The sequence below is a fragment of the Rattus norvegicus genome, chromosome 7, assembly GCF_021556685.1.
Source record: "Rattus norvegicus strain SHRSP/BbbUtx chromosome 7, alternate assembly SHRSP_T2T, whole genome shotgun sequence".
In the NCBI taxonomy this organism is placed as follows: domain Eukaryota; kingdom Metazoa; phylum Chordata; class Mammalia; order Rodentia; family Muridae; genus Rattus; species Rattus norvegicus.
Window position 1 is genome coordinate 125,435,230 of NC_141540.1, and position 14,674 is coordinate 125,449,903.

The 14,674-nt window shown below is 49.6% G+C and overlaps 2 protein-coding genes across 6 annotated transcripts in view; both read left to right on the top strand.

Annotated features, from left to right (window-relative positions):
* The window catches only part of Arhgap8 (Rho GTPase activating protein 8), a 76,574-nt gene that overhangs the window by 14,541 nt on the left and 47,359 nt on the right, over window positions 1-14,674 (top strand). For all 5 annotated transcript variants that reach the window (XM_087556583.1, XM_087556582.1, XM_087556585.1 and 2 more), the window contains 2 exon segments: window positions 11,464-11,551; window positions 12,618-12,749. In XM_087556583.1, the coding sequence (XP_087412709.1) occupies window positions 11,464-11,551; window positions 12,618-12,749 (220 nt within the window).
* LOC148004909 (uncharacterized) lies at window positions 3,382-8,847 on the top strand. The gene has a single exon (XM_087559851.1). It carries the CDS (start codon window positions 3,473-3,475, stop codon window positions 5,072-5,074), a length of 1,602 nt encoding a protein of 533 aa, XP_087415977.1. The 5' UTR covers window positions 3,382-3,472; the 3' UTR covers window positions 5,075-8,847.

Consider the following 14,674-nt stretch of genomic DNA (forward strand, 5'->3'; position numbering starts at 1 on the left):
TTGCAAGGTAGTGAGTTGTCACAGGCTGCCTATCTCTACCTGGGCTACCGGAATGAAGAACATAAAGAGAGCAAGAGAATCCACCAGTGTTCCCAGACAGCAACAACAATGGCGTCTGTGTCCCGAGTGCTGTCTGAACTGCTCAGGTTAGCTCCCCCCACCTTCTTAAGTGGATGATGTCTTTAAGTGAGGACACTGCTGTGTCTCAGCCACCGCAACAGACATGTGTAAAAACTATGACAAGCAGCTTGCCCTCGCAGGGTGTTAGGAGTCAGGACAAAGTTGTGCTTCATAGAAGTTAGGCCTTCGGACCTCTCAGCATGCACTTAGAACCTGACGCTAAGTCCCCTGCACCAGCTGTCATTGTTGGCTCTTTCTTCTAAGGAGCTGGGATCCTACTGACGTAGTGGACAAGAAGTACTGTCCCCAAATAATTGAAAACCCCCAGAAACAGGAGTAAAAAATGTTCTGGCACCTGCTGGGTGTAGAATGATCATAAAATGGCTGGGACCAATGGGCACTTGGTTGTTTGAAGCTTTTAGTGTCCTTTTTTGAAAAAAGTTTTAGACTTAGGAAAGAAGGACGCTAGATCAAATACGGAGGACATGGATTTACATATCACATACCTACCAAAGAGAGAAAAGAAATGGTCACTTAAAAAAAGGTTGATTTGGGGCTGGGGATTTAGCTCAGTGGTAGAGCGCTTACCTAGGAAGCGCAAGGCCCTGGGTTCGGTTCCCAGCTCTGAAAAAAAGAACAAAAAAAAGGTTGATTTATTTATGTATATGATTACACTGTAGCTGTCCTCAGACACACCAGAAGACAGCATTGGACAGCATCACAGATGGTCGTGAGCCACCATGTGGTTGCTGGGAATTGAACTCAGGACCTCTGGAAGAGCAGTCAGTGCTCTTAACTGTTGAGCCATCTCTCTAGCCCCCTTATTTAACAAATATTTATAAATAGAATCCTTTAGTGCGCATTTAGCCTCAGCACATGGGAGACAGAGGCAGGCAGATCTCTATGAGTTCCAGGGCCGGCGGATCTACATAAAGAAACCCTGCCCTTAAAAAAAACAAACAAAACAAAACAACCCTTAAAAAAACAAAACCCTTAAAACCCTTAAAAAAACAAAACAAAACAAAAAAACATAGAACAAACAAACAAACTGAAAGCAAAATTTAAAAAAAAATAGCCTGTTTATCTTTTATTTTATGTTTGTAAGTATTTTGCCTACCTGTATATCTGTGTACCACGTTTGGGCCTCACACTCTCAAAGGCTAGAAGGGGTTGTTGGATCCTCTGGAACTGGAGTTACGGATGATTGTGAGACCCTGTGTAGATGCTAGGAGTCAAACCTCGTTGTTCTGCAAAAGTAGCCAGGTGCTCTGAGAGACGGCTCTTAACCTGAGGCACCTCTCCAGCCTCAGAACCCATATGACTTTTTTTTTTAAGATTTTATTTATTTATATAAGTACACTGTCACTGTCTTCATGCATACCAGAAGAGGGCATCAGATCTCATTACAGATGGTTGTGAGCCACCATGTGGTTGCTGGGAATTGAACTCAGGACCTCAGGAAGAGCAGTCAGTGCTCTTAACCGCTGAGCCATCTCTCCAGCCCCCATATGATTTTTTAAAGTTTTTCAATACTTGGTGTGTGTGCACGCACTCCTGTGTCCCACACATGTGTATGTGTGGTGTGTCTGTGTGCACATATGTACAAGTGCACGTGTGTGTGTGTGTGTGTGTGTGTGTGTGTGTGTGCATTTGAGACAGGGTCTCTGACTGAATTCAGAGCTTACTGACTGGCTAGACTGGCCAGCCAGCCTTCTCTGGGGATCTCCCTGTCTCTGCCACCTCAGAGTTAGGGTTACAGATACTTGCCGTCATACCAAGCCCAGATTCTGAGTAAGAACATTAAGAGTATTGCTAAGGTTAGAGACTTGAAAATTTAGAGACCAGAAACTCTGCATGTGGTCAACCTGCACACATGTCCCTTGTACACTTGAGAAGCATGTGTACTTTACACTTTACATGTGCTGGGAATGATATTGTGTCTTTCAGTGAGGTTAGGTTGGTTAGTGGTGATGTCATTCAAAATTTCTGCATCTTTGTCCTGCTTTGTGTCTACCTAGCACAGGAATTTCTAAAGCTCTGGAAAGTGCACTTAGCTGTTTGTTTGTTTGTTTGTTTGTTTGTTTTAAGTGGACATGACTCCCATTGGTTCTGTCCATCTTTGCTCCTTCTGGGTTTTCTGTTTTTCCACCTTAATATTATTTATTATTATTGTCGGGCTGTGTGCATGCCACAGTGTGCACACGAGCTCAGAGGACAATTTTGTGGAATCAGTTCTCTCCTTCTTTATGTGGGCTCTGGGATTCGAACTCAGGTCATCATGAACTCGGTACCCGCTGAGCCATGCCACTGGCTCCAGAAGAAAGAGCAGCGATGCAGCCTTTCTGCTGTGGAGTCGGTTTGAGAAAGGATCTTCCGTAGCCCAGCTGGAACAGGCGCTGGCTGAGGCCAGGGAAGACCTTAAACTTCTGACGCTCCTGCTCCAGGCGCTCCTGCTCCAGAGCCCCTGGAGCAGCCAAGATGGCAGTCTTTCCTGTATACCACCACCCCAGGTGAAGGAGGTGCTGGGGAACTGAACCCAGGGCCTTTGGTGTGTTAGGGGGCACTCTACATACTAAGTGACATACTAAGCTTGTTTTGTTTTTGAGATAGGGTCTCCCTTTGCTAGCCTCCACCTGAGTGTCTTTCTCCCTCAGCCGCCGCCTGAACACTGGATTGCCCATGTGTACCCATCCTGGTCCCTGCCCTGTGTGTGAGGTTTTGTGATGAGTGTTATATATTTGGGGTTATTCTGTCTGCATGATGTGTTGTCAGTAACTCCTTTTTATACCTTCTAACATTTGTCTTTTTCATTTTGGTTGTTTTTGAGGTGGGATCTCACGTAGCTCAGGCTGGCCACGAACTAGACAGCCAGGAGGACCTCAAACTCTTACTGCTTCTTCCAGATGCTGGGGTCACAGGCCTGCACCTCCACCCCTCTCTCCCCCTTGCTGTAGAGTGTGATTTTCCTCACCAAGACCCCCACCTAGCTGTCTCATTCTGGGAGGAGGCAGATGTGCCTCTCCATTCTTTCTCTTCCAACCTGAGTGTCCATACACATCTCTAGAGAACACGTTAGTCCAGGGTCTTTAACACTTTTGGGAGAGATGGAAACAAAATGGGAAGCCTTTTCTCAGGGCCTTGTCGGGCGTGCTGAGGAGTCTGCGCTTGGCCATCATAGCTCTGAGGCCACAACCAACTTTGTGATTGACAGTTACTCTTTTTTGCTGAGGAGGAGAGTGCTGATGGCAGAAGCGTATGAGTATGTGTCCGTGTGTGTGTCCGTGTGTCTGTGTATCTATGTGTGTCTGTGTGTATCTATGTATATGTTTGTATATGTGTCCATGTGTATGGTATGTGTGTGTCCGTGTCCATGTGTGTGTGTGTGTGTGTGTGTGTGTCTGTGTGTGTGTCTGTGTGTGTGTCTGTGTGTGTGTCTGTGTGTGTGTCTGTGTGTGTGTGTCTGTGTGTGTGTATCTGTGTGTGTGTCTGTGTGTGTCTGTGTGTGTGTCTGTGTGTGTGTCTGTGTGTGTGTGTCTGTGTGTGTGTATCTGTGTGTGTGTCTGTGTGTGTCTGTGTGTGTGTCTCTGTGTGTGTGTCTGTGTGTGTGTCTGTGTGTGTCTGTGTGTGTCTGTGTGTGTGTCTGTGTGTGTGTGTCTGTGTGTGTGTCTGTGTGTGTGTCTGTGTGTGTCTGTGTGTGTCTGTGTGTGTGTCTGTTTGTGTGTCTGTTTGTGTGTCTGTGTGTGTGTCTGTGTGTGTGTGTGTCTGTGTGTGTGTCTCTGTGTGTGTCTGTGTGTGTATCTGTGTCTGTGTGTGTGTGTCTGTGTGTGTGTCTGTGTGTGTGTGTCTCTGTGTGTGTCTGTGTGTGTGTGTGTGTCTGTGTGTGTGTGTGTCTGTGTGTGTGTCTGTGTGTGTGTGTCTGTGTGTGTATCTGTGTGTGTGTCTGTGTGTGTGTCTGTGTGTGTGTGTCTGTGTGTGTGTCTGTGTGTGTGTCTGTGTGTGTGTCTGTGTGTGTCTGTGTGTGTCTGTGTGTGTGTCTGTGTGTGTGTCTGTGTGTGTGTCTGTGTGTGTGTGTCTGTGTGTGTGTCTGTGTGTGTGTCTGTGTGTGTGTCTGTGTGTGTGTCTGTGTGTGTCTGTGTGTGTGTGTCTGTGTGTGTCTGTGTGTGTCTGTGTGTGTCTGTGTGTGTGTCTGTGTGTGTGTCTGTGTGTCTGTGTGTGTGTCTGTGTGTGTCTGTGTGTGTGTCTGTGTGTGTCTGTGTGTGTGTGTCTGTGTGTGTGTCTGTGTGTGTGTCTGTGTGTGTGTGTCTGTGTGTGTGTCTGTGTGTGTCTGTGTGTGTCTGTGTGTGTGTGTCTGTGTGTGTGTCTGTGTGTGTGTCTGTGTGTGTGTCTGTGTGTGTGTGTGTCTGTGTGTGTGTCTGTGTGTGTAACTGTGTCTGTGTGTGTGTCTGTGTGTGTCTGTGTGTGTGTGTCTGTGTGTGTCTGTGTGTGTGTCTGTGTGTGTGTCTGTGTGTGTGTCTGTGTGTGTGTCTGTGTGTGTGTCTGTGTGTGTGTGTCTGTGTGTGTGTGTCTGTGTGTGTCTGTGTGTGTGTCTGTGTGTGTGTCTGTGTGTGTGTCTGTGTGTGTGTCTGTGTGTGTGTGTCTGTGTGTGTGTCTGTGTGTGTGTCTGTGTGTATGTCTGTGTGTGTGTTTCTGTTTGTGTGTCTGTGTGTGTGTTTCTGTGTGTGTGTCTGTGTGTGTGTCTGTGTGTGTGTGTCTGTGTGTGTGTGTCTGTGTGTGTGTCTGTGTGTGTATCTGTGTCTGTGTGTGTGTCTGTGTGTGTGTGTCTGTGTGTGTGTCTGTGTGTGTGTGTCTGTGTGTGTGTGTCTGTGTGTGTGTCTGTGTGTGTGTGTGTGTGTGTCTGTGTGAGCATTTGCATGTGAGTGCAGGTGCCCACAGGCTAGAGCATCAGATAGCCTAGAACTGAAGTTACAGGTGGTTGTGAGCTATCCAACATGGATACGAGGAGCTGAACTTGGGTTCTCTGCAAGAGCAGTCAAGGCTCCTAACCATTAAGCCTTCTCTAGCCCAAGAGATGGTATAAAGTGTTGAGCTGGAGGCTGAGCTGAGCTTCTGGACTGAAGATGGGGTTGTTACAGTATGGGTCAGGTCTCTGGTGTGCAGAAAGACACTGTAAGAGAAGATGAGGTCGTTACAGCGTGGGTCAGGTCTCTGGTGTGCAGAAAGACACTGTAAGAGAAGCGACTTGTCTTTCTTGGCCTTTGTCCTGCCTGCTCTGCTGGCAGATGCCCCAGAGCTGGCTTCATTCACCATGGGATATCCCTGTGGTTTGTTATGGGTCCTTCCATGTTGTGAAGGGTTTGCCCTAGTTTGATTTCTATTTCTCTAATAAATACCATGAGGAGGACAGGGCTTATTGTATCTTATAGGTTAGAGTCCATGAGGCAGAGAAGTCAGGCCTGGAAGCAGGAACTGGAGCTGAGGCCATGGAGGTACACTGCTTGGTCCTTCTGCCCATTTGGCCCTATCAGCAAAATGTCATCAGTATAGTGGACCAGTATGGTATTTTGTGGAAGAGATGACATAGAACTATAAAAGTATGAAACAAAGAGCTCCTGGAGGTCCCTGGGACATTTCTGATCAATAGGTGCATACCGTGTAGCAGGATATATGCTAATCTGCATACCGTGTACCAGGATATATGCTAATCTGCATACCGTGTACCAGGACATGTGCTAATTTGCATACCGTGTACCAGGATATATGCTAATCTGCATACCGTGTACCAGGATATATGCTAATCTGTTCAAGCAAGGACACCATCTCTGGAAGCGAAGTTACTAGACTAGGTTCCCAATAGTCAGCTATCATTCCCCATGATCCGTCTGTCTTCTGCACTGGTAGGAGGGTTAAAAGGATGGAGCCACCACCTTCCAATTTCTTTCTTTTTTTTTTTTTTTTTTTTTTTTTTGAGCTGGGGACCGAACCCAGGGCCTTGCACTTGCTAGGTAAGCGCTCTACCACTGAGCTAAATCCCCAACCCCACCTTCCAATTTCTTGATGGTGGCACTAATTTCTGTCATTCCTCCTGGGATACAATATTGTCTTTGGTTTACTACTTTCTTTGATTAAGGCACTCCAATGGCCTTCATTTAGCTTCCGTGTAGGTCAGGGAACCAATGAGGAAATTCTGCCAACTTCTAAGTATATCTATCCCAGTTAAATATAACTGGAACTGGGGAAATAATCACATGATGAATTGAGGGGAACCCACTGGACCTACTGTGAGTAGGACTTTAGCCACATATGCCTCTACTTTAACTGAAGGGCTTATTCTGGGGAAGGATTTTTAAAACCAGTTTCCTAGGAGTGTTTGGAAGGAGAGGGACAGAAAGAGAGAGAGTGAGTGTGTGTTCGTGTTATGGGGTTCTCCTGGCTTCTGAGTGTAGAAACCCCTGTTTGCAGCAGTAGAGGACAGCTGTCTTGTGCCTCCTGAGCTGGGCCGAGACACCCTATCCCCAGCCTGCAGAAGTAGCATCTCCTGCTGGCCTCAGTGAACATTGGCTAAGTGATCTTGAGATCAGGCAAAGGGAGAAGGAGAAAGAAGCCTTCAAAAAGAAGGTGTTGCTGATGAGCCTGGGTATCACAGGTGGTAGCATGGAGCTGCAGGGGAGCTCTGGTGCAGGGAAGCAGAGGGTGATGGGAGGAGCCACAGATGGAGACTGTTTCATGGGACCCAGGCCTTCAGACTGATGCTGTAGTTTGCTGAGTCTAATCTGACTCGGGGTCGAGAAGAGCCCCTTGGGTTCTGACCTTGCTGGGCCAACCCTACTTTCTCTTGTGCCATTTAATCATGGTATCTTTTGGAGCGGACGTACTGTGACTCTGAACATCATCTGAGGGATTAGTGGGCCTCAGGCGTGGGCTGCAGTTGGCACTGGAACCCAGTGGCCCAGGCAAGAAGACCCAGTTTGGAAGACTCACTGTTTTCTGCTGTTGTGCCCAGAGCCCATGCCAGACAGGGGAGGGGACTATGTGGTTGGTTAGAGCATAGATCTCTGAATAAACAGAGGCCTGGCCAAAGTTCTTAAGGAGAGGGAGATGAATGGATGATGGATGATTGAATGCAAGCAGATTGTTCTGGAATCTTAAACACCACGCAGGCTCTGGAGCTTCGCAGAGGAAGAACGGCGTGGTGCTGCACATAACAAACAGCTTTCCAGCCGCAGAGGTGGGAACAAAGCCCACACAGTGAGCGAGTGCGATTCGGGTTTATTCTGGTTCATTATCTTTCCAGGTATGCCTTCTTCTGTCCTGCATCACGTTTTGGGGAGTAAGGGAGGAGAGACCCGGAGAATGGCTATAAATAAATCCTTTAAAACACAAGCGAGTTTAAGAGGGGTCTCCTTCTAGAAGGGGGCTTTTGTTTTCTTCCGGGTCCTGGTCCTTCAAGCAAGCAATCACTGATGATTGGAGCTTCAGGGAAGGAGATAGGCAGCAGCCCTGAAGGGGGCTGGAGGGCTCTCCTCAGACTTCTCTGGGAAGAGTCTCGGCTTAGACATCCAGCCTGCTGGGTTCCCAGAGGCCCCTGGGATGAGGCCAGGCAAAGGGAGAAGGAGAAAGAGGCCACAAACAAGAAAGTGTGGCTGAGGAGCCTGGATATCATGGGTGGCTGCATGGGGCTGCAGGGGAGGGAGGACAGAGGCGCTCTGGTTCAGGGAAGCAAAGGATGATGGGAGTCATGACTGGAGGCTGTTCCGTGGGACCCAGGCTTTGTGTGTTGAGAGACCTGCAAATGAATGCTGAGGTCGAGTGAGCGTCTGTGGCCGTGTGTCCTGGTCCTCGTATAAACGAGACAGGATGTGGGATAGAACATCCTGAGTTCTAAGTAGAGACATGTGTGCCCTTCCTTCTGAGAATCGAGATTGGGGTGGGGGCGTAGCCTGAGGTACAGTGTGGCCCCCCACACCCCAGGAGGGGACAGGTTCAGTCACATCACAGCGGTGTCTTCTCTGGCCTTTATCTCCTGGATTCCCGTATGTTGTAAGATGAATAACATAACAAATTGTTTTATTTCTCACCTCGGTCTGTGCAGGCCAACTGTAAATGAGTCCATTTCCCTCCACTGAGTTCTGTTTCCTAAGACCCTCAGGAACACAGAGAAACTAAGATTATGGACCTAAATGACAGGTAGTGACACTGGGGCTGCTGGAACACAGGGCCTCAATTCTAGGAGCTTCTAACAGTAGATATTCAGTCTCGTGGTTCTAGGTATGGGTGGGTTGGTTACTCCCAGAGGCTCTGGGAAAATCCACCCCAACCTTCCAGCATCTGGAGTCCCGGGGTTCCTTTGTACCTCTTGGCCTTTGCCTATCCCTACACTGCCCACCTCCCAGGCCCACGGCTGGATTCTCTCCCGCCTCTTTGTTCTAAATCCAAGACGGCCCCATCTTGAACTTTAACCTAATTAAATCTTTGATGACCCTATTTGCAAATAAGGTCACATTTAGAGGCTCTAGGAAGTCATGAGTTAGTCTTGGGGGATGTAAACGGTATTCAACCCAAAGCCACCTCCATAACGTCTTTCCCTAAAGCCTATCAGAGATGTCCACTCAGGGGCAGCACTGCCCGGTGCAGTGTGATGGAGGTGTAGTGTCTACTCTGTCCAGCATGGTGGCTTCTCGACACGTGTCACTGCCGAACCTGAAGTGTATAGTGAATTCCCTGAGGGTACTAGGGGCCCATTGCAGCCAGCAGCCCTTGTACACACCTTGACCCCACAACACACGCCTAGCTTCTCAGTCCTGTCCTGTTGTGTGTGCATGGGGTGCTGTGTTCACAGATGTGGGGCACAGTGTGGAGGGCCAGGGGGCAGCAGCTCGGTAAGAATAACAGGCGGCTTGACTCAGGTCAGAGGACTCAGGAGGGGTGACATCCAGGGCTGGGGCAGGAGGATGACTTCTATGAAATGAAAGCCAGATGTGGCAGAACAGGCCTAAATAATTCTAGCGCTTGGGGACTTAGGTAGGAGTGTCAGAGGTTCTGGGGAATGAAGCCTGACCTTGACTTTCAGCCTCTATGCGAGAACGGAAATATATACACGCCTTACAACACACACAAAGATGAGAAAGGTTTAAAGATTGAAGTTTAAAAAATTAAAAAAGAATTTTTTTAGGGCCTGGAAAGATGGTTCAGTGGTTAAGAACGTTGAGACAGGGAGTTCGATTCTCGGTGCACACATGGAAGCTTGTAACCATTTATAACCCCAGGGGATCTGACGCCTTCTTCTGGCCTCTGTGGCACTGCAGGCACATGACACACAGAGACACACATGTAGGTAAAACAACCGTACGCATAAGATAAAGTAATTTAGTTTTCTTTTGCTATCTTTTTTAAAGATTTATTTGTTATGTATACAGCATTCTGCCTGCATGTGTGCCTGCAGGCCAGAAGAGGGCATCAGATCCCATTACAGATGGTTGTGAGCCACCATGTGGTTGCTGGGAATTGAACTCAGGACCTCTGGAAGAACAGTCAGTGCTCTTAACCACTGAGCTATCTTTCTGGCCCAGTTGTGTTTTGTTTTTTGTTTTTTGTTTTTTTTGTTTGTTTGTTTTTTTTTGGGTTTTTTTTGTGGTTCTTTTTTTCGGAGCTGGGGACCGAACCCAGGGCCTTGCGCTTCCTAGGCAAGCGCTCTACCACTGAGCTAAATCCCCAATCCCTGTGTTTTGTTTTTAAAGCTGGTTGGCATATTTCTTTTCATTCCTTTGGTGACTGCCATTGTGAGGTGGATTTATGAGTTGCCTGGTTTAAATTTAGGGGGGTGTGTGTGTGTGTGTATGTGTGGTGTGACTTGTGGCAGTTGGTTCTTCCCTTCCATCAATGTGGGACCCAGGATCAAATTCAGCCTTGATGGTGGGCCTCTGACCCACTGAGCCATCTCAGTAGAACACCCACCCCCCACCTCTTTGCAACAAGGTATGAATATGTAGCCCAGGCTGGCCTGGAATGGGAGGTCCTCCTGAGGCCAGGATGAGAAAAAAAAAAAAAATAAAGGGACAGAGAAGGGAGAGATGCTCTCAACCTGGGATCCTGTTTGTGCTTCTTGCTAACTCTTGGTTCAACATAACCAAAAGACTGTGCCACACTCCTTTCTCTCTGTCTCTGTCTCTCTGTCTCTCTGTCTCTCTGTCTCTACACACACACACACACACACACACACACACACACACACACACACACACATGTTGAGAGGAACAGAGAACTCTAAGTAAAGGCCCTTGCAGCCAGGTCTCCTCTGCTTTTGAACCCTAGGGAGCTGGTCTCTCCCTTGTGTCCTGGTCCTCAGCACGTGTCCCAGTTGTACTCACCTGTGTCCTGTGTTTCCCTGTAATAAAGTGTCAGGGCAGAGCTGTGTGGGAAACAAATCCAGCTCGCAGGAGCTGTGACATATGCTGCTGGCCCTCAGCATAGTTTGATGCTAATCCCGACCCTAAGTCTTCCAGTGTGCACGCTGGGGTTCCGTAGAGATAGAAAGAACTGCCCATAGGGCTCATGGCCTGTAGTGTATGCAGCGTTTGGGACCTCAGCAGTTACCGTCCCTCTGGAGAGAGGCTGTGTGGTCTAGCTCACTAAGTGTCACTCTATGCCTGGCATGAGCCTGGGCTCAGCGGATAGGACATGAGAGCCATCTGAAAGGGCTCCTGTCACCAAGGCTACCATGGCTGCCACACGTATCGGTTATATGCTGGAAACGCTTGTTTCTTTCCTAGCCAGCTGAGCTGTATGTTTCTCTCTGAAGCGGAAGACCATCCCCTGTCCTGGGTCCAAGGAGACCAGAAGCTTCAGATCTGGTGTCTGTTGCCAGTCCTCAGAACACATTTGTCCCCAGGGCCTAATGGCAGTCTTGTGTCCCAAGAGCTGATCACAGCACAGGGTGACTTGGCCTCCTGTATTGGATGTGTGGTCCCGTCCCGTTCAGGGACAACTGGCCCCTGACCCCTCTGGCTTTCTCTAAGACTCAGAGTCCTAGGAGAATACTGAGGGACACTTTTGTAAGAAAGAGGCAGCCATATCCTGTACTTTGAAGTCAAATGTGGCAAAAATTAAACCCAATAGATGCCACCCGTGGGACCTGGCTCTGCTGACCTAAGCCGGCAGCTCCAATGTTTCACCTGTTAAATGGGAGTGATGGACAGTTGGAAGGCTTTCTCAGGAAATGTGTCTGTCACATATCCCCCCTTGGGTGTCACCTGAGCTGTTGCCCAGTCTGGCTTGCTCTGGCCACCAGGGCTTACGACTGAGGAAATCCAGCCCAGTGGCTTAAGGCTCACACCTTTGTTCCTCCAGGGGATGACCGCCAGGGGAGACGCATCTTCACTTTCAGCTGCTGCCGGTTGCCACCCTTGCACCAGCTCAACCACCAGCGTCTGCTGGAGTAAGTACTCTGTTCTCTCCTGCATGCGTCTGCCTCCCAACGTGGTCACCTTGGTCTCTGTTTCCAGTGCAGCTGTAGAGAGGCAGCGAGCTCAGGATCTCCAGAATCTACCCGGTAGCTATCTGAGGAAGGCTCCCACCACCAGGGCTACCATGGCTTCACCAGCACCAGTGGAATGGTGGATGTTGGCATGAATCCCTCTTAGCTAGCTGAGCTGTGGGCACTGACCTTGGAGGCTGGGGACAGTCCCCTCTGCTGAGTGCATGGAGGCTTGGTCTTCCATACCTGATGGACACAGGCTGTCTAGAGAGCAGGAAGGTGTGTTTCTGGAAATACAGTAGGTCAGCAAGATGGCTGAGGTGGGACTGTAGTGGTGAGTCGAGGGCAAGGCTGATAGTTACATGACCTTGAGTTCGAATCTCAGCACCTCATTGAACAGTTTGCTGTGGTTACTATAAGTGACTGTGAATTTAGTGAACTGTCACTTCTCTCTGAAAGAGCAGAACTGTATTCTATCCAGAATGGAGGTGCGCTTCAGATGTGCTCCCTTAGTGCTCCCTCCAGGGGCAGAGCAGGCGGCTGGTCTCCTTTAGTTCCAAGTACTGAGCCAACCTTTGAACCTCTCACCGGGGCTGCATCACATCTACTCTGCCTGCACCTTCACGCAGTCTTGTCCCTCTAAGGGTCTTCTCTGTGGACCCATGAAGGGGCCTGGGTCCAGGTTTGCATCTCTGAGACTTCTGGAAGCCATCCTGGCAGATCCAGCATCCACCCACCCCTTAAGACTCCAGATTCATCTGCAAGCACCTTTTTCCCCCCAAATACTGGGTGGTCACGGTTTCTGGGGCTTTACTGTGGCTGTCTTTGGGGAGGTGCCATGTCCCCTTGCTAGCTGTATGACCTTGGGTCAGTGAGGTAACCTTTCACCTGAACCTCAGGTGTCACCATGGGACAAGGAGAGTCTCCACATGGTTCTGGATATGGCCTGAGCATGGCCGGCTCCTGACCCCTGCTGGCTGACTGTAGCTGCTGTTTCATGTAGAGCTAACTGTCTTGTGCCCTTCAGGTATCTGAAGTACACACTGGACCAGCATGTGGAGAACGACTATACTATCGTCTACTTCCACTATGGCCTCAGCAGCCAGAACAAACCATCCCTAGGATGGCTCCAGAACGCCTACAAGGAGTTTGACCGGAAGTGCGTACCAAGGGGGACATGGGGGTGGGAGGCACACAGGGACTGAATGGGGGTGGGGTGGGGCATGGGTTATGCAGTGGGTATGGACAGATGCTAGCGCCTCATTTCAGTGATGGAGAGAGTCCATTGGGGAGAAGGCTACAGAACCTCAACACTTCTGTCCTGTTGCTGGAGGCAGACATGTCTAAGGTAGCTGGAGGATTAGCATCTGGGCAAAAGGCAGTGATTATGTTTGGGTTTTTGAGGCAGGTTCTCGCCGTGTAGCCCTGCCTAGCCTGGAACTCTCTATGTAGACCAGACCTCTGCCTCACAAGGGCTGGGATTAAAGGAATGTGCCACCATGACTAGCAAGCCACTGGTTTTTGAAGGGCGACAAAGTGAGAGGTCACGTCTGCAAACACAGGAGGCCTCCTGTATCCACTGTAAACAGCCATTCACCCACATGCTGCAGGACATCAGAGAACACAGCTGTCCCTGGGCTGGGATGGAGTACTTCCTGACTTCCTGCTCTCTTAACTTGGGCCAGCCAGTGCTAGGTAGAGGTAGGAGGAAAGGGTGAAGTGGTCTTCAGATTGGAGGAGCTGAACTCACCTGCTTTCTTTCCCACTCTCAGCTGGATATGGTGGGGCCTGCCTGTCACCCCAGTATTCTAGAGGCAGGAGGACCAGAGTTCAAGGCCATCCTAGGCTACGTGAGGCTGAGGCCAGCCTGGGCTACATTTGACCATGTTAAAGAATCAAACCCAAACAAAACAACTTGATAAAGATTTTCCCACTCTCTAGGGATGGGAGGTGGAGGCAGTGAATGGGAATTTTTATCTTGGCTCCATACAAGTGGGTGCTTTAGGCACGGAAACCATCCAAGACTGTGATAGGTGGACGATAATGAGCCCTCTGTCCCTAGAGGCCTGCAACTGGGATTCGGCTCTGATCTGTGCTGGGAGGGCCTTCAGAAGCCTCCCACCAGACTACTTCTTATCACCCTCCAAGCCGGGCCACGCTTGCTAAGCTAAGCATCCACTCCTTACACAGCCTGATTCCAGGAGTGCTTGCCCTGTTTGAGGCTTCTAATGAGAGCAGCTCCCTCTCCGGTGGGTGTGGAGCAGCTCCAAGCTCTCCCACCTCGTGGCCAGGGCTTTGTAGATGTGATTCAAGTGATGCTCTGGGCACATGACCTGGGCTTCAAATCTCCAGATGCCACTGGTGGCCTTGCACTTTTGGCTTCCTGCACTCTGCCAAGGGACTGGATGGCAATGGGGCACTGGCCAGCACTGACTTGTAGGATGCGCCCTCTCCTCTCTCCCCCTCCCCTCCTCTACTTCTCTCCTCCCCCATCTCCTCCCTCCCCCTCCCTCTCCTTTATATCTCTCCTCCGCCTCTCCTCTCTTCTCCTCTCCTTTCCTCCCCCTCCTCTCCTTTCCCTCTCCCTCTCCCCTTCCTTCTCCTCTCTTTTCCCTCTCCCTCTCCTCTACTTCTCTCCTCCCTGCCTCCTTTACTCCCCCTCCCCCTCCCTTTCCTCCCCTTCCCTTCCCTCTCCTCTCCTCCTCTTCTTTCCTCTCCCTCTCCCCTTCCTTCTCCTCTCCTTTCCTCCCCCTCCCTCTCTTCCCCTCCCCCTCTCACTTACATCAACAAGGACACGTGACTTGGTGTGTCACTCAGTGGTATCTGTTTAAGAAATAAGTCAGTGCAGGAAAGGGAAAGAACAGACTCAGTTCAACCTCAAAATGACAAGAGCAGACCTTGTTGGTCTGAGAGGTTGGTGTCCTCGTCGTGCCTTGTGGCTTAGAACCGAGGGTACAGGAAAACACACTGTCCAGGAACTGAGAGTCAGTTTTGGTAGAAAGTAAGAGGGCCTGGCTTTTCCAGTCCCAAAACTGACTTTTGAAACTGTGTGAAGTAGGAGATAAGCTGCCTGTTTCTGTGACC

Excerpts from the sequence above, each read along its gene's own strand:
- LOC148004909 (XM_087559851.1), top strand. The coding sequence starts at position 3,473 with ATGTGTGTGTCCGTGTCCATGTGTGTGTGTGTGTGTGTGTGTGTGTCT.